Source organism: Alnus glutinosa, chromosome 12 (genome assembly GCF_958979055.1).
Source record: "Alnus glutinosa chromosome 12, dhAlnGlut1.1, whole genome shotgun sequence".
Taxonomy (NCBI): Eukaryota; Viridiplantae; Streptophyta; class Magnoliopsida; order Fagales; family Betulaceae; genus Alnus; species Alnus glutinosa.
Genome location: NC_084897.1, coordinates 3,492,716 through 3,513,018, shown reverse-complemented (window position 1 = coordinate 3,513,018; position 20,303 = coordinate 3,492,716). Strand labels below are relative to the sequence as shown.

At 33.4% G+C, this 20,303-nt stretch overlaps 2 protein-coding genes across 3 annotated transcripts; one reads left to right on the top strand and one right to left on the bottom strand.

Moving 5' to 3' along the window:
- Positions 1-578: 578 nt before the first annotated feature.
- LOC133851092 (uncharacterized) lies at positions 579-9,227 on the bottom strand. Of its 2 annotated transcripts, none has more exons than XM_062287395.1 (5): positions 9,010-9,227; positions 1,780-2,381; positions 1,590-1,691; positions 937-1,492; positions 579-803 (listed from the first exon to the last, which is right to left on the bottom strand). In XM_062287395.1, exons 2-5 carry the CDS (start codon positions 2,176-2,178, stop codon positions 748-750), a joined length of 1,113 nt encoding a protein of 370 aa, XP_062143379.1. In that variant the 5' UTR covers positions 2,179-2,381; positions 9,010-9,227; the 3' UTR covers positions 579-747. The 2 variants fall into 2 exon arrangements, with proteins under 2 accessions (XP_062143379.1, XP_062143380.1); XM_062287396.1 differs by having other exon boundaries at positions 1,780-2,117.
- Positions 7,199-8,328, top strand: LOC133851093 (glutathione S-transferase-like). Its single transcript, XM_062287397.1, has 3 exons — positions 7,199-7,417; positions 7,514-7,562; positions 7,658-8,328. Exons 1-3 carry the CDS (start codon positions 7,268-7,270, stop codon positions 8,104-8,106), a joined length of 648 nt encoding a protein of 215 aa, XP_062143381.1. The 5' UTR covers positions 7,199-7,267; the 3' UTR covers positions 8,107-8,328.
- Positions 9,228-20,303: the final 11,076 nt, after the last annotated feature.

The window sequence follows — 20,303 nt, the reverse complement described above, 5'->3', positions numbered from 1 at the left end:
TTGCATCAAACAGTTAGCCAAGTTGCAGAGATTTTGCTTTTTTCTTTTTTGGTTTTGAGTAATGAAGTGCAAAAACAATTTTTTAACCATAAAGGAATTTGTATAAGATCTACAAGGGTCCTGTTATAAAAATTTTACAACATGCATGTTGACACTACAAAAATCGAAGTGATTTGTGACTAATTTTTAGTGGCCTTTCAGGGCGTCTGAAAGGCCACTAAACATTAGTGGCATGTGATTAGTGGCCTTTCTAGAAGGCCACTAATCAAGGAGTCAGTATTTCTGACTTTGTGGCGTGTCATTGACTGACACGCCACTAATTAAGGTATTTTTTTAAAAAAAAAAAAGATAAAAATTCTACAATCCAAAAACCTGTAATTCTGCATTAATTCGAAATTCTACAATCTGAAATTATGTATTGATCAACAATCAGAATTTGACATATCTATCAATCCATGATCCACACAATTTATTCTTCATTAAACATATATATATGACATAGATTCATAACAATCAAACTAAAACTTACAACAAACCAAATATACAATCAATCTTTGTCCTAGATTGATACCAAAAAGTTATTCCAAAAGTTTCAATAAACATATGTCATAAATTCATAACAATCAAAACAAAGGTTTCAACAAACAAAATATACAATCAATCTTTGTCATAGATTGATAACAAAACCAGAACAAAAAAGGCAAGTACATATTTGTCAATTAAACTAAACCTAAATGTTACCCAATATCAATCATCAGCAAGATTTTCATGATCGGGTAACTGCACAGTATTTTCCGTATGATCTGCGAATGATAAAACAAATATAGTTAGAAAACAATATGATCAAATCATATCAAGTCCTAAGCATTCAACAAAGTGTGAATTTAAACAGACGTAATCATACCACGGAAAAAAAAAAAATCCATTAATTATTACCTGATCTGCTATCAACAGATGATATATTCATATAATATGCGGAATTTTTGTCTGGCACTACGTTATCATTAGACACTCCGGGCACGGATACTGACTGGCGCCACAATGACTCCATTTGGCTAAAACGGAACATAATCTGAGATTGTGCTGCCAACACCTCATCCATTTGTAACTTGTGTTGTGCCCGCTCACCCTCAAGTACTCTCTCGATCTCAGAAGCTTGTCGTGCTCGCTCAGCCTCGAGTGCTCTCTCCATCTCAGAAGTGTGTCGTGTCCGCTCAACCTCAAGTGTTCTCTCCATCTCAGAAGCAAACATTTCTTGTGAAAAGACGGCGTGCCCTCGATTTTGTGAATGTGGTTGTGATGGTGTATGGTATGAGCGTATGGACCCCCGCACAGGCCAAATATTTGGCCCAACCTGCCGAACTCTGCCGGCGTAATCCAGCTTATTACCGAGCGCCTGAGCGTACGCATCGTCATGTCTCCAGCGTACTGTTCCTTGTGTTATGCTTGACGATTCGGCAAAGTCGGTTGGCATTAGCATCACCATCCTCTCCTGCATGTATTAACTGTTGGTGCGTCAAACTAATGTGCATCGTAAATAAGTAATCACACATATAAGTAAAACAATATATAAAAGGTGAATATCATACACATCTCTCTTTTATTATATCATTTGGATAGCTTCCATCCTTCCTCGTGTAAGTTTTTATGTACGATTGTGCTCGCGTAGGAGGAGTGCCATCATTGACAGTCTGCCAAAAGAATAAAACATTATAACACATGTTTATATATATATAAAATGTTTACATTTATATGAACGGGATAAATTGGTGCACATACATCTTCGTGTGACAACCGCGCATAACTTTTGTTGCTAATTCCGCCTACGCACTTCAAGTTGTACAAATGTACAGTAGCACTCAGCTTGCTATGTTTAGTACCCCCATGAAGTGGCTTCTCTGACTTTTTAAGCATGTCGTAGTACTTCTGAGCATTCCCTTCAGCTGATTCTTCATTCCACCCAATTTCTTCACCTCCTTGAACTACGACTTCAGGCTCACAATTGTCTTCTCTAACTTCGTGCATGCCAAATGCATCACGCAATATTGAGTGCATGTCGCCGCCTTGTTCTGTGCTTCCACTAGCCGCATATGCGGCTGAGCGATTCGAGTAAGAACCTGCAACAGGACCCCGAACATGCTTCTCACCATGCCAAAACCATGTAGTGTATGTAGTCATTATTCCCTTACCCCCTATCAAGTGGGCAAGTACGACATCGGGCTGGTGACACTAGTTATTTCGACACGACTTATAAGGGTAGTGTATATTTTTATTGGGGATTCTGCAGTTACTAACTGCGAAGTCAACAAACAATCAACACCCATCTCTATATTCCCTCGTACCCCTAGACTTTGTCATCCAAGTCTTATCCATCTTCTTCTCTACGTACAATACAAAATAATAACAAAATAAAGTAAATCCCTTGTTAGAAAAGTATCGAAGTCCAACTACTCACTCAGGAAATAGTGTCTTACATTAGAACATTGTTCTCTACCTTTATTTCAAATTTGATTGACTATATACTAATCACTAATTATCAAGTCTTAAAACTTCCTCCTTTTGGTGTAAGAACATGACTTCAAAGATCTAATTAATTCTCAAGTCCCATTATGTTATTGTTTGAAAAAATATTTCCATGTAACATAAACGTGAAAAACAGTTTTGATGTTTTTTTAATGTTCATTTTCTTTTTAAGTCATTAAATATTAAATCGATTTTCATGGTTTTCATTTTTATTTTATTAGTTCTTGTACAATAATTGCACCATTATTAAATTGATCATTTTGTTTATATATATATATATATATATATATATATTTAAAAAAAAAAAAAGAATATACTTGATAATAATGCAATTTGCAAGAATCAATAAGATAAAATTGAAAACTCGCGGTTATATAACATATCCAATTGAGAAAATTATTAAATTGGTTCATGTGGTTTAAGTCATTAAATATTAAATTCGATTTTCATGGTTTTCATTTTATTTTATTAGTTCTTGTGCATTGATTGCACCATTATTAAATTGATCATTTTGTTTATATTTTATTAAAAAGAATATACTTGATAATAATACAATTTGCAAGAATCAATAAGATAAAATTGAAAACACGGTTATATATTTTACCAATTTAATAAAATTTTCAATCTAGTTCCTAGCTGTATCAAATTGTAAAAGAATTATAGTGTGGCTATCAGATGATCATGAACGGAAGGAACATCTTAGCCAAAGAAAGAAAGAAGGCCTTTCTAAATTTGATAGTGTCAAGTCAAAGTTGATCTAGAGCAACAAGTATCAAAAGTTAAAGAGTTCAGCATTGACATTCAAGTAGGAAATATCATAGGAAATCTCCTGCAATGGCATGCATGAAACACTTGAAAGAAAAACAAATTTTTTGTCCCTCAGCCAAGTATATACTGATAAAATTAGAATATTAACAAATATGCTGATAAAATTAGAATTTTTTGTCCCTCAGCCAAGTATCTCTAATCAATCTTAATATTTTAGAATACTTATATACATATAATTTTGTCATTGTTTCATGAATATATATATTGAAATAACAAATGAAAATTTATATTATTTCTTGTGAACTTGTGAATACTTGAATGTATTTTATTATTTTTTAACAATGAATTCTTTACTGATCAATGTACTAATAAATTAAACTCAACTGGATATAAAATTCCTTTTCCGCAATAATGCAATAATGCAATTTAATTACTTCATGTCTTTGCTCATGTTTTTAACATTTTTTTTCTAATATAAAAGGCATTAATAAATAAAGGAAAAAAAATCTAAGCATTTATGCATGAATTTTTTTTTTTTTTTTTTTTTGCTAAAAAAAAAAATTCTAAATTATTTTTGCTAAAGAAAAAAAAGAAGAAGAAGAAACGGAGCACTAACGTTACGGATGGACGGCGTCGGAGGTCTTGTGCGGCCGGGGATGGACGGCGTTGGTGGTGACCAGCATTTGAGCTGGGCGGAGGAGCTACAGATGAGAGAGAGAGAGAGAGAGAGAGAGAGAGAGAGAGAGAGAGAGAGAGAGAGAGAGAGAGAGAGAGCTAGAGAGAGAGAGAGGAGATGCATACTGTGTGGTGGTCGGAGCTGGTGCGGCGGCCGGCGATAGAGAGAGAGAGTAGAGTGAGAGAGGGACACAGGAGAGAGAGAGAGAGAGAGTACAGTGAGAGAGGTAAACAAAGGAGAGGGAAACAGAGGGAGAACCGCGCATCCCCGCGCGGTTCTATGAAAATTAGTGGCGTGTCATAAATGACACGCCACTAATTTACCGGCGGGTCTTACTGACATGCCACAATTTTGTTGGGACACGCCAGTATTTTACTGGCGTGCTGAATCCAACACGCCACTAATTCAGTGGCGTTTAATTCATACACGCCACTAATAATTTTAGTGAAGTGTTATGATTTAACACGCCACTAATTAGTGAAGTGTTAAAAACTCATTTACTGTAGACACGCCATTAAATGCAGAGTTTTTTGTAGTGTGAAGACGTTGACCTAACTTGTATTAGTTTATCTTAGAGTAACCGTAATTTAATTAAATAAAGATAGTTATAGTTATCTATATAAGTTAAAGTTTTTTAATTATTTGTAGCATCATGATGCGAAAATCATTTAGTAGTAGGTTTCTATTGTTTTATATAGGAGTTATCTCCATATCTATATTATCACTTATATACGTTTAGTTTTAATGGATGTTTATATCCACTTAGTCCAGTCATGATATGAGTTGTTTTTCGAGTTGTGGAACTCAACTCTACGTAGGTTATGTTCCTCTATTTAAAAAGATGAATTTATTAATAAAGGTAAATATAAAGAGAGAGAGAGAGAGAGAGAGAGAGAGAGAGAGAGAAATGCTCAGTTGTACACTCAAATCCCACTTCTATCTCACCCTTGTCTATGTGGACCAATAATGTGAGAGATAGTAGAGAGAGTGTAATGGGACCCTGGTTTTTTTAATAACATTATTAGTCCACGTAGCAAGGGTGGGATAGGATTAGGATGAGAGTGTACAACCAAACATTTCTCTTGTGAGAAATAGTAGAGAGAGTGTAGTGGGACCCTGATTTTTTTAACAACATTATTGATCCACGTAGACAAGGGTGAGATAGGAGTGGGATAAGAGTGTACAAACTAAGCATTTCTCAAACATAAATTAATTCCAAACTTTGTGTTTGAAAATGTCTAGGTTCCCTCAGAATCTAAGGTCTAAGTTTCACAAAACCTAACAATTTATCCCGTTCCGTGTTTGATAAATTATTCACGTAACATGTCCCACAAAGATATTGCAAGAGTTTAGCTATGAATATTCTCTCTTCCTTGCTATCCTCTTGTGAGCGTTCATATCTATTTCGACATATAAATTTAGGGTCAAAATGTATTTATATTCAACTAGGTATTTTAGCCTAAAAATTAGTGTTATTACATTTGCTCATTAAATTTGTGAGTATATTAGCTCACCAAATATATATGCACATGATTTTAAAATGTAAATGCTTTTTAAAAAAATTAAATAGAATAATAAAATTTAAAATAAAGAATATGTACTTTTTTAATAAAAATGAATAGCTAAAATTAAAAATATATATATATATATATATATATATATATATATGTATGTAATCTTTTAATTAAGTGCCCCTTTGGAAGAATTTAAGGCACTCCGTTGGAGAGATGGGCAGCTCAAGCCATATTGTTAAGGTTGTACAAACGGTTGCAGTTATCGACTATAACTGCTAACCACAATCTTCTAAGGCGGTTATTGAATTTTAACAACCGCAACCGCTTTGCTTAGGCGATTAACGATTATTTTATAACCAGTAGTTAGCGATTATTAAATCCTATAACCGGCGGTTGATAACCGCTTTTTATATGTGCACTTTTGAGTCCCTTTTTGGGCATTTTTTTATTTTTTAATTTTTTTTTTTTAAAAAAAAGAAGGGGCTTACCAACTAATTAATCAAAAGAATCCATATCGTATGCATTGCCAAAGTTATTGTAATTCTCCATTTTATAAAAATTAAACAATCTATACTAAGAAAAGTGTAAAGAAATATTATATATCCATATACATATATAAATGAACTTGAAAAAAGAAAATGGTATAAGTTGCATAACAAACTTACCAATTCAATTATCTATTTGGCCGATGAGATCTCTATCAAACCCTCTTAATTTGTTACCTTAAAGATGAAGTGCATGACTTTGGAGAAAATTGAATAACGCACCGGAAACTTAGATTTAAAGGCTCAAAGGTAGTGATTTAAACTTTTTGCAGATTTAAAGATATTGATAATAAATTGTATCCCAAGTATAATCTTTGCTTGTTATCAAAGGGAATAAAAATTTTAGAGCGGATGGAACGCTATGTGTATCAAAGTTATTTTTTTATATTAAATATATAATATAAATATTGTTATTATTTATATATAAGGGTAAGCGGTTAGTGGTTATTAACCGCCTACTCCTACCTCTAAAACCGCTAACCGTTCCGTCCTAAACAGTTAACGGTTATTGATAATCGCCTTTAAAAGCGGTTATGCATTTAATAGATAATAGTTATAAACGATTTGCACTTACAAAGGCGGTTATAATCACCCCATTTGCACGGCCGTAATTTAGAATTCTAATATAACTTAAGCGACACAATAAAAGCTTTTGAACGGGTTTCGTTCTGGTTGCCCTAAAATAATATTATTCCTCCTAATTAGTTGGACCGTAGGCTTTCAACTTAAATGGTTTCAACTACTCCGTAGTTGATACTCAAGAGCGTGTAGTTAATACCTGGGCTGATATTACTGCAGCAGCCAATGAAAACCACGCCCTTTTTTGAGCGGGGGATGGTGATTGGTTCGGTGCTTTGACAATGTCAGAGCTGGCAGTTTACCAACACTGGCTTGACTTTTGAGGGTGTAGGCCGGAGTCATCCACTACGTAATCAGCTGCCACGGACTTTCTTCATTTTTTGCGACTTGACTTGGTACTGATTGTAATTTTTTTTTTATTAACGGTTTAGATTTGATTTTAATTTTTGTATTATAAGAAAGTAGTAAATCTCCACCGTTAAAAATCTCTGTAATTTGTTTTCTACGTAGAGCATTCTAGAAGAGGAGAATGAAACTCAGCCATTGCCCATCTTTATAAAACCAGCAGTAAATACTCTACTTTGTTACCCTGACCCATCGGCCATCTGCTTCTTGCTCTATCTCTTCTTTGTTCTCGATCGCTTATCACCATTTGCGCAATCATGGCACCCATCAAAGTCCACGGAATCCCTCTCTCAATGCCTACACAGCGGGTTCTAGCTACCCTTTATGAGAAAGAGCTTGAATTTGAGCTTGTTCCTGTAGACATGAAAGCTGGTGAACATAAAAAAGTACCCTTCCTGTCCCTCAATGTAAGAACAAGAAACCATTCTTGTAGCTCAACTTCTTAGGATCCATTCTGTTTGTTAGTTAGTATGTTTCGATCTAACATTTCCTTGTTGATGCAGCCATTCGGTCTAACTCCAGCTTTTGAAGATGGAGATTTGAAGCTCATTGGTAAAGTTTATATAAATTTATATGCAACTGTCGACGTACAGAACTTGATATGCTTAATGTACGTGCATGATTTACTGTTTTTCATCCTGTAACAGAATCGAGGGCAATTACTAAGTACATCGCCCACCAGTATGCCAACAAGGGGACCGATCTGGCATGCGGAGACACTAAACAGAAAGCAATCATAGGGGTGGCGATGGAGGTAGAGGCGCACCAATTCGACCCCCCAGCTTCAAAGCTTACCTGGGAGTTGGCATTAAAGCCAGTGTTTGGATTGGTTACGGACAAGGCAGTTGTGGAGGAGAACGAAGCAAAGCTGGCTAAGGTTCTTGATATCTATGAGAGTCGGTTGGCTCACTCAAAATACTTGACATGTGACTGCTTCACCTTGGCAGATCTTCACCACCTGCCCGCCGTACAATACTTGTTGGGCACAGAAGCCAAAAAGCTCTTTGATTCACGCCCACACGTCAGTGCCTGGATAGCTGATATCACATCAAGGCCTGCTTGGCGCAAGGTCCATGCCCTTCAGAAGGAGTACTAGTAGCCGCTGCAGGCCGGCTTCTCTATGGGGATGGTCATTTGCGTTCAATAAGCATGAGTTTTAATCTCATCTAGTTTGAGTCCTAGTGTTATAGTATCCTGAGTCCAGTGAGAGGGCTGAGATTTTACGATTGCTTTAATGAGTTATCTTGCCTTCAATCTTCGAGTTGGAGGCATGCATCAAGTTTATGAACTATTCCATAATTCTAAATGATTACTGATCTACTTGGAAATGATTGCCCACTTCCCCCATTCACTCACAGAGAAGTGAAAACAGAGGAAACAATTTGAACAATTTCAATCTACTCTGCGTGCTATGAGGATAAATTTTATTGAAAATAGATGAATGTAAAAAGAAATAACCTTAAAACAGATGAGAGAACGACTATTCTAAGTGTTTTAGAGCATCCCTAGTGAGCTCTCAAACTTTAGCTCAAAAAATCGATTTTTTCTATTTTGACTAACCACTTTCTAAAACACAACAAACATTCAACTCTTTAAATTTTTCTCTACTTCAAAAACAATATACATCTTTATTGCTTTTATTTAGTTAATTTTAACTGTAATGAAGAGGAGGCAACGGTATGAAGAGGAACAGCATAACATAAAACGCAGCAACTTTACAGAAAACAAGCAAAATTCTACCATAACCCACTACACACGCATCGGAAGAACTCAAAAGAAATGAAACAACATTCAAATATATATGCAGAAAATGGGTTTCGGGTTCTACTTCTAAATCTCCCAATTTCTTAAGACAACTAGAAAAAAAAATTGTCCAATCTAATAACTCACATCAAAACGATATTACCCAACACCCATAAAACTCAAAATCGTCACATACCCATAGAGAATCTGAGAGAGAGTGAGCAGGGAAACTCAAAAATTCAAAATCGTCACATACCTGACACCCGAAACTGCCCGGGCGAGAGAATGACCTGCTACTCCTCCGATTTCTGGACCGATCCAGGTGTAGCCATAGCTACAACCCCACCACGAAAGCCGCGTTTCTCTGGTGAAATGATCCGCCAAACCCAATTGCAGAAATATCAAATATGAGCTGAAGGGGAGGGCACGAACGGAAAGCCGCTGTTTTAGTACTCTATAGCTTTTATTTTTAAGGTGTTTGGTTGTTTGTTAATGAAAGTCAGCCATTAATGGTATTTATTTGATCTACACGTTGTTGCACGTAGTATCAAAATCAACTCAAAGTTTTTTACGTAGTGAAAAAAATAATTTATTTTTTACTGTTAAATTGTCAATAAAATTGTTATATATATTTTATTGAAGTTAGTATTACATTAACGAAATATGTTAAGTCAATAGATAAAATCTGACTTACAAAATAAGAGTATAACTTCTATTAGGTATTGGCAAAAATTTAAGATTTTGCCCTCCAATAAAAGGTTGACAATCAGCATCAAACAAGAAAAACTAGTGTTAGCAAAACACTAGATTAACCCTTTTTTCACTCTTATTGTCTGAAAGAAAAAAAAAAAAAAAAAAAAAAAAAAAAAAAAAAAAAAAAAAAAGCCGAGCCACCGGCGCACCACCCACCCAAACGCCGCCGCCACTGCCCCATGCCTGAAACCGCCACTCCTTCATCGGTAAGTTCAACCTCTCTCTCCGGCAGTTCCTCTAGCTTCAGTGGTTCTTCTTCCTCGAGCAATTCCGCCAAATACATGCGAAATCTGACGGAATTCGCCAAAAAAATTTGTCGGATACACTAGAGCTCCAAAAAAATCAGATTTGCCGGAACTCTTCGCGGTGGTATTTAATGCCATCGACTCCAATGACGTTGCAATTCTCAACCTGTTCAATAAAAATTTGAAGAACCCAAAGCTCCTCAAGTGGCCGGAGAACGATGTTGACCCTTTTAATGGTATGATTTTGAAGATTTTCCAAATTTGGGTTTCCAAATTGGGTCTTGTGAAATGTTTGATTAAATCGCTCTCTGTCTCTCTCTTCTTGATACTAAAATCTAAAAAATAAATTTTAAAAATAAAACCTAAAAGAAAAATTATCTTCTTCTTCAACCTCTTGAAGTCTCCCCTCCAATGGCAGATCGAGGTCCATTTGCATACCAAAATCGTTCCCAACCCCACAAACCATCAACTACAACTGCATAATTCCACCTAAAAATTTGTTCCAAAGAATAAAATTATTTTTCAGATGGGTAATCTTGAAAACCTTATTGAATTCCGACATGACTTAGTCGGTGAAACCATAGAGAGAGACCCATGCCATGAGAGAGAGAGGAAGAGGGGTTGAATAACCACTCAAGCTAGAGGAACTATCGAAGAGAGAAGTTGAATTTTTAAAAATGCAGTTATGTTTTTGACAAAATTGTAATTGAACTTTTAAAATTGTATATTTTTTAAAAAAATACTTAATTGTTTGTGATTTGGAAATGCTCATTTTTTACATTTTTAAATAACAATTTTTTAGTAAATGCAATTTTAAATGATTCACGTTTTACGATTTAGTTTAAAATCGCACTTAAATAACAATGTCAAACATAGATCAGATAATTATCGGAGACTGCTTATTAAACCTATTTAACCGGATAAAAGATCATTATTTCAATTGTGTTGGAGAAGCATTCGCTATATTAGAGAATGCTTCGAGAACTACCCCAAGGGATAATTTGAAGATACAGAGGGAACGGTATCGTAATGGCTGCGAATAAAGCTGTCACCGCAAAGAAGACACTGGCAATATCGAGCCCGCGGGCGACCTCAGGGAACTTGGACTTCATGAATTTGCTTAGGAAGAAAAACGTAAAGCTTAGTAATAATTCAAAAGATAGCACGTGGAAGGTTGGAGAGAAGGTGGAGTCAATTTGGGCGTAAGTAAGAGGTATCGCTGGTGCGAATGCCAAGACAAAGGTGATCATGATATTAGACCAGTCTCTAATATGATCATGAACTACCCCTGCTTCGAGATCATAAATTATAAAACCTACATTTACGTATAAAAAATTACCAGGCCAGGCTCACTATATATGGAGGCACCACTCTATGATTCTTTCTCTTGCATGTGCTAAAAATTCATAAACATGTTTGTTTATGAACACCAACCCAAATCCTTCCCAAGTCCTCTCAATGCCTGAATCTCGGCCCATTCCAGATTCAGCTTCCCAGAATTAGAGTGGCCGAAAATGAGCCAAGCAACCACGATCTATATCTTCCAACTTGTGTTAAAGACCTGTAACAGGACAGTACGTTTATTCACTGTTTAGGAATTCTAAGGTTTTGATTGAGAATTGTAAGAAGAAATTGAAATTGAAACGAAGAAATGATAGATGAGAATTGATAAAAGAAAATACTAATATAATTTGGATAGAAATAGACGATTCGAGATGTTCGGTATCCTAGAGCATTTCGAGGTGCTCAATCTCCATGAGTGATTCGAGGTACTGAGGTACTCCATCTCCAGATTCAAATCTAATTTACATCTTCAACTTGAATGCCTAATACCTATTACATTGAATTTGGAAATATTACTCCCTTTACCTCCACGGCGATCACTTGCAACGGGTTCTTGAATTCTTTTTGTTCTTGATTTTGTTCTATACTTATTCCCTCACTTTTTGCTTGTTCTTGAATTTTCTCGTCAATGGATAACACTAATTGGGTACCAGAAACAACTTTTAACTCTTCCATTGCTCCCCTTGTTGCACTGGTTCCCCCGTTCTTTCTCAGGTACACCTACAATTTCTTGGCTCTCAATTGTACGTTTCTCTTTTTTGGCTGAATTTGTTCATATTGTTTTTGCGCCTCTGTTTCTATATATCTCCTTCCCAAGCGAATTTTCCATGTCCATAAAAACCCTCTAAAATTCCTCTTGGTGGCTCTGGTAGTTTCCATTTCCCGCTTGCACACTAGCTAGTTGTCAAACTTAGTAATTGTTGTATCATAGCAAGTTTCTTGTTGCTTTCTTCTTGAGTTTTCTGAAATGCTTCTCTGAATTCTTCTTAACTTTTCAAGATTAATTCCCTGAATTCATCTTGATTTTTTTGCATTGCTGCCATGAGCCAAATGTGAGATTCTTGCATCATTTGCCATTATTGACCTTGTTTGTATGGATATAGATCTTGATCTCTTATACCACTTGTAACATAATTATTGAAATAATATGTTATCTTGCGACTTTTATATGGTAGATTCTTGCATTATTTGGTGGTGATCCGCTGGTGGTTTGGTCCAGACGTCCGGTTGTGGCATGGTATAGGCTTGACAGTGTTCAGAAAGTTGCCCGATGGAGGTCAGGCAGTGGGAGAATGAGACTCTCAAACTCAAAAAAAATGATTTACGATTTTGAAAAAAGAAAATGTTTTTACGGAAATTAAATAAAACTTTTTCGATCAAACCGAAAATGTTTTCGGTTGACTATTATTTGTTGCACAAAATACAGGCCACCCCTTTTCTATTTTTAATTTGAATATTTTAAAGAAAAATAATGATAATTTTTAAGTTTTTTTATATATTTTTTATTATTATTTTGATCCACACGTGTCACAATTTTATTGGCGCCTAACGTAAATTTTTTTAATGGAATTTGACTCTAGGGAACAATTTGTAAATTAAGCTAACCACATGAATTTCTGAATTAATTTTAATAATAAAGGAAACAATTTATAATTTAGGTCAACCTAAATGATCAACGGTACAATTTTTCCTTAAACCCATTTCAACAACTAACCTACTAGAATTACGGAGGAATTGGCCCATTAAAACTGACCTATTGTAAGAAAAGCCCACTAATCCTATTAAGCTGATTAAAGGACTCGCTAAACCATTAGACCCATTATAGTAATTGTGGTTGACTCCGAAGAAGTGGGCTTGGAATCTTTGGGGTTTCTGTTTCACTTTAGCTACTGGGTTTGAATATGGGTTTTGATTTTGGTATGATGTTCGGGAGTTTTGTCAGATGTTTGGGTTTGGATTTTTTTTCGATGTAATTGCCTTCTGATTGATGTGAAGGCCGAATGGAGGGGAGCAATGATATATGGACAAGACTCTTAGGCTTGTTTGGTTCGCGAAATAAACTCTTAGAATAGTAAAAGTCTATTCTATAGAATAGTTATTCTCATTGGAATAACTATTCACTTACAAATTCACTTACGAAGAAGAATACTTATTTCTCTAAAAAAAAATGAGAGAAATAGCTATTCTCACAGGAATAGACTACATTCTCCACAAAAACGACTCATTATTTTATATTTTCTCTCAATGTTAGTCGAATAATTCTATAAGAAGGATCCATGTTTTCTTTGAGTCATCTCAAAATTGATGTAGCTTTTAAAATTACGTTTAGATCAAAATTCAATAATGATATATTACACATATAATTGTAATTTTAAAAGTCACATTAATTTTATGAGGATATATCCAAAGTTGTCCTTATAGAATTACTCAATCATATTAGTCTATCATTGTGTATATTTGATGTACCGTCTGTGGCAAATTTTGGATAAATAATGTTAGAGTTGTGTATTTAAATTCTATAATAACAATATTGTTAATATTATTTAAATCAAGGTTTACATAGAAGGTCTGGTTTTAATTATGACAAGTTTGTAATGTCAAAAGAAAAGGAAAAATTTATTTGTGATTATTCCGCTACGGCCATTGGAAATACTCCATTATCGTATCTTTTTTTTTTTCATTTCTCTCTCTCCCTCTTAGCACTTTTCTTTCTTATCTCAATCCCTCTCACAAGCCTCTACTCTTTCACCCACCACCTCCACCGCACGCTTCCGCCACTCTCTTCTCATCCCACAGAGTGAGAGAGGCTTTATTTGTGCATAGTACTTTTTCTTTTTCAATTCTAATGGCCGCCTCGTCTCTTCGCAAATTTACGATTACAGCTCCTCTGGTTGAGGCATCTAGCACTGAGTTGTCTGACCGCTTCTCCAAGGCCGTATTACTCTTTGATCACGCTCCACCATGTACAGCCATTTACTCGAACAATTTGCATTGTTGTAGTGTTACAAACATTATTTATTTTTCAACCGTTTTCAAAGGGTTTTTAACTATTTGACATTAATGTTAGCATAAACAAAATTATTAGGGTTAAATATACTTTTAGTCCTTGAGTTTTGAAAACTTTATTTTTTAGTAGCTGAGTTTCAATTCGTATTACAAATGGTACCTCAGTTTTGAGAAAATATCAAATTAATACCTCAGTTAAATTTTCCATCCAAAAATTAATGGTCCGCCACTCGTGTTTTAGTATTAAAAAAATAAAAAATCTTTAAAAATTAATTAAACAAATCAAAAAATTAAAAATTAAAAACTTAAAAACTTAAAAAAAAAAAATTGAAAAAAAAAAAAAAAGAAGAAGAAGGAAAGAAATCAAGGGTTTTGGCCCTTGAGGGTGGTTCGGCCACCCCCAAAGGCCAAAACCCATCAATTTTTTTTTTTTTTTTTTAATTAGTTTTTAAATATTTTTTATTTTTTAATATTAAAACACGGGTCAACCCTCAGAAATTGACACTTGGCGAGCCGTTAGTTTTTGGACGGAAAACATGACTGATGTACTAATTTGGTCTTTTCCCAAAAATGAGGTAACATCTGTGATGCGAATTGAAACTCAAGTATTAAAAAATAAAGTTTTCAAAACTCAGATACTAAAAGTGTATTTAATCCAAATTATTATGATAAACAAATACGCAGCGGAAAGTAAAAGAAAGAATTTAGGGTTACCTCCAACAATCTTTGCTCAAGCATTTCCAAGAACTTTCGAGAACAAAATAATAAGAGTTATCTTCTGACTTATGCCTACCAAATATCGTATTGATGGAATACACAAGCTCTTTATTTATAGTCTAGGTCAGAGACCTCAAAATTGGTATACACTGTAATTGTTCCTCCCAATTAATAAGGAATAATTAATTAATTAATTAAATTGATTTGATATTAATTTACAAATCAATGCCAATGTCAATTAATTTGATTTGATTTGATTCCATAGGTGATTTAATACAATTAAATTATCATATCGTACACCGTATATACAATTTATTATTAAATATAATAAATCATAAATACATGTGGCATATAGGCCATATGTAGAAGATAAAATTGTTTATCTTCACAATAAAGACATGTATATATATATATTTTTATAGAAAAAATAAAAAATAAAAAAATCAGTTGCAATTGTTATGATCGTCGCTCATTTTAAACTCCCACAAGCCATTGATTCTTGATGACCGCTATATTATATTATATTATTTTTTATTATATTTAAAAATGCAAATACTGGAAAAATTTGTATTTTAAAATTATGATAATAATTTTTATAATTAGCTATTTTAGATTCAAACATAAAGAAGTGATGGTGTGAATGCTCTAAAGATTTGTTGTACCATTTAGACCACCCAATGTGATTCATGTGGACAGAAAACAATGTGAAAGAAGACTTGAAATACTTGAAAAGGTGAAAAAAAGTGACCACGTTTATTTGAATCCTTTGAAACTTCAGCAAGCCTAGAGACAAAATTCACAAAATTTTTGTAAAGGCGTAATAAATTTTATTTATTTATTTATTTGAGGATTGAGTAATTTCATTAAGCATACAAAAGAACAATGTCCCAAGCAAATAATTGGTACATACTGAACCAACACTACTCACCCAACTAACAATTATGTGTGGATTAAATATTATTAGTTCCCTTAACTAACAGTCATTTTAATAAAGTATTATGAATTGATAAGTGTCGTGATGTGACCATTCAAACTGTTCGTATGTTATTAATTACTTAACCACATACGTCAATTTTGACTGTTATGTTGGATTGAAAATTAAAGTTGACCAAAATATTTGAAAAAATGCTCATATTTTGACTAATGAAAATCGAAATTACCATTGTATTTATTAATTAGTATAAAAAAAAAGGGAGAAAAATATATATAGGGATAAATGCAAAATCGGTCTATATGATTGGCATAAATTACAAATAGTCTTTTTTTTTTTAAAAAAAAAAAAAAAAAAAGTCTTTCTACTATTAATAAATACAAAGGGTAATTTTTGTTTTTTAATGATCAAAATATGGGCATATCTGAAACACTTTGGTCAACTTTGATTTTCTATCAAAATTGACGGATATGGCTAAACAATAACAGATTTGTAGTTTAAAAAGCCAAATCACAACACTTGTACTTAATAGTGCTTCATAAAAAATGACTACTAGTTTATAAGGCTAAATAATATTTAACCCATTATGTTTACAAACAAATAAGGAACTTCAAGTCAAAACAAGGCAAATAAGCTCAACTAGCCTTTATTCCAATTTCTGCGAAGGTTCATTCTCTCTAGAATACTCGAAACTATCCCTTGCCATACTTCGAGTTCGGACTTTCCAAGCAATAGCTTTTAAAGGAAATTTTACTTAATTTTCTTGAATTTTATTATTTATTTTAATTTTTATTACAAAGTTAAAAAATTTTCAATTTAATTTATAGAACCTTCAATTTTTTGCAATCGCATTCCTTCATTAGGATTTGATGTTAAATTAAATGGTTAAATGGTCAAATAAAACCTTTATATCTATGTAAAATTTATAAATTACAAAATTACTTTTATATTTTTTTAAAAAAAAAAAAATTGCTGAAATTTTGGAAATTTCTCACCCCATTAGGATTTTTTGTGGGGTAATATTACAAATTTTTAAAAGTTTGATATAGTAAATTAAAAGTTTTGAACTTTGAAAGGAACATTGTAAAAATAATAAAAGTTCGAGAGAATTAAGTGAAGTTTTTTTTAATTTTTATAGTATGCTCCTCGAACTTAAGTTGGCCTCCTTCTTTGATCCCATTCCTATGTTTTCTTATTTGATAAACACATGATTAATTAGTGTAAACCAAATAATCCAATCAATTTGTTCTTTTGTTTGAGTTTCTTTCTAATTTTGTACTATAATTCTTGTGTCTTACATGGGTTAAGTTTAATCTTAACTATATATATATATAAATTTTTGAACATTTTCTCTTTATAAGCCGGTCGCTGTGAACGTTGACTGCTGAAGCGTAGTAGTATGTTACGATCTTTATATCCCACACGAGTTAAGGCTAATTTTACTCATGTATATATATAAGTTTTTGGACATTTTCTCGTTGCAAACCAATTTTTAAGAATGAATTATACCTGAAATTTATATCATTTTATTGCACATCTAGACCCTGACCCACATCTTCTAATGCATTCAATTTAGAATTTCAGACAACTTAGACAATGCAATTGAATAGTTACAAAACTTCCCTGTCTCGAGTCTTCTATGTTGTCTTCTTCATCTTTTGTTTTTTTTTTCAAGATATTGTTTTCTTCACCATTTAGCAGAATATTCTACGCATCCATGGGATCGGGTAGAGACAGAGCTATACCCTTGAGTTGACTTGTCTTGACGAGTTAAATACTTTTTAGTCTTATTAATTCTGTCAAATTTTGTTATCAATTAACCTAAATACTCACACTTGTTTCTCCTCCGGTTTGATGACCCGGCCTTGAGTTAGAACTGTTAATTTTTTACACGACTTACAAACTGACACAAAATTAAAGATTTTAAGTTGAAGAGTTTGACTCATTTAATTAAATAGATTGAATTATGGTTGATTTATACATATGCTTCGACACGATTCGAACCCGACACCCAACATAATGGCAAGTAATTTTTACATGACCCGAGAAACTGACACAAACCTAATACAAAATTAGACGAGGATTAGAGTTGATGAATTTGACCCATTTAATTAAATGAATCAAGTTAAGACTGACCTATATAGTCTTATGCATATATTTTGACATAATCCAAATTCAACACATAAATATGAACAGAAACTAATACCCCTACTTTGCGCATCCACAAGAAGAGGAGGGGTTAGAGACTAAAGGTGGGAGGAGAAACCTACTTCCAATGAACGGCAAGCTCCACCTTTTAAAAAATAAGTAACAAAGTTACATAGCTAACTTCCATATTGAAATATATATATATATATATATATATATATATATATATATATATATATATATATATATATATATATCTTTTCAAAACATTTATATATGAGATTTTTTTTAAAAGCGTTTGATTGTTTTTTTTTTCTTAAAAAAAAAAAAATGAAAGAGTGGGAGCCACATATGACACCCATTTAATAATTATTGTTTTAAAAAATATATTTAAGAGTGAAAAGACATTTTAAAATTTTACCAAACCCCAAATTCTCTTTAGTCTTATCTTGTTTATCCCCAAGAGTAAATAAAATAAAATAAATAAATGAAAGAGTGGGAGCCTCATATGAAACCCATTTAATAATTATTTTTAAAAAAAATATATTTAAGAGTGAAAAGAGATTTTAAAATTTTACCAAACCCCAAATTCTCTTTAGTCTTATCCTGTTTATTCACAAGAGTACTAAAATTAACCGGTTGGATAGGCATGAGCTAATTTATTTATTTATTTTTGAACAGGTAACACGTGATACCATTATTTAATTGTTAGATTAACCACAAATGTCAAAAGAATACCTTTCTATTCTATCTTTCAAAAAAGTTAAATTAATTTCTTTTGACTTATGATTCGTTTGTTTTGGTGTAAAATGGTTTCCGTCGTAAAATAGTTTCAGGAAAGTCATTTTTCAGAAAAATATTTTCCGTCGAAATCATTTTTCGGTGTTGGGCGCGTACGGAAAATTTTCAAATATTTTTTATATTTTAATTTAATCATATTAATTAAAAAAAATAAATTTTATCCACAAAATAAAAAATGTTAATATAAAATAATATAAAAATATTTTTTTAATATTTAATATTTTGTAGATACAAATAATGGCAGAAAACGGCCGAATCTCGGCCAGTTGACCGGAAACCGGCTCGGATCCCGTCGTTCTGGGAGGATCCAGACCAGACTGGCCGGATCCGGCCAGATGCCAGGGGTCCGGCCGTTCTGGCCAGATCCAGGCCGGTATCCCGGCCAGAATGGCCGGATCCGTCCAGGATCTCGGCCAGATTGCCGGAGACCTGGCCACTCCGACCAAATTCTGGCCAGTCTAGCCGGAATCTAGCACGGTATCTCCGGAATCCGGCGACGTTTGCCGGATTTCGGCACCGACTGGAGTCGGAATCTGTCTTGTCGAAATTCAACAATATTCGATTGCTTGAATGTAAAGGTCGACTGCATTGTTTAAAAAAGAGTCGACTGCATCTACCATCTACGGAAAATGAAAAAGCGTAAATCATTTCTGAAATTTATTAAGCATTTTTTGTCAAACGGAAATCATTTTCCGGTTGACCATTATTTTTACCCCTACCAAACACCGAAAAATATCGAAATCATTTTCCAGAAATCATTTTACGCCGAAACAAACGGAGCATTAGACCAAGAGTAACCACAATTTTTATTTTTTTTTTGTGAGTACACAATTTTGTTTATTTTTAACTATAAAGGAGTTTGTATAAGATCTACAAGGGTCCCTCAAAGATATTGCAAGAGTTTAGCAAGGAATATTCTCTCTAAATTTGTGAGTATTTTAGCTCAACAATGATTAATTTTTTTATTTTTTTGATGCACATGATTTTAAAATTTAAATGCTTTTAAAAAAAATAAATAGAATAATAAAAGTTAACATAAAAATATGTATTTTTAAAAAAGTGAATAGCTAAAAAATTAAAAATATATATAATTTTTTAATTAAGTGCCCCTTAGAGGAATTTAAGGGCACTCCATTGGAGAGATGGGCGGCTCAAAAGCCACACTGCAACGACCAATGAAAACCACGCGTTTATCGAGCGGGGGTCGGTGATTGGTTGGGTGCTATCACAATGTCTGAGCTGGCAGTCTACCAAGGCTGGCTTGACTTCCATTTGGGCGGCAACTTGAGGTTGGTGACAACTGAAACCCACCAAACAGTAATGATAAATTAAAATAATAATAAAAAAAAAATAAAAAAGAAAAGAAAGAAAAAGGTAGTGTAGAACTGTAGAAGTCATCCACTACGTAATCAGCTGCCACGTACTTTCTTCATTTGTTTGCGACTTGAATTGCTACTGATTATAATTTTTAACGGTTTAGATTTGATTTTAATTTTTTTTTTATTATAAGTAGTTAAATCTCCACCGTTAAAATCTATGTAATTTGTTTTCTACGTAGAGGATTCTAGAAAAAGGATATTGAAACTCTGGCCACTCCCCGTCTTT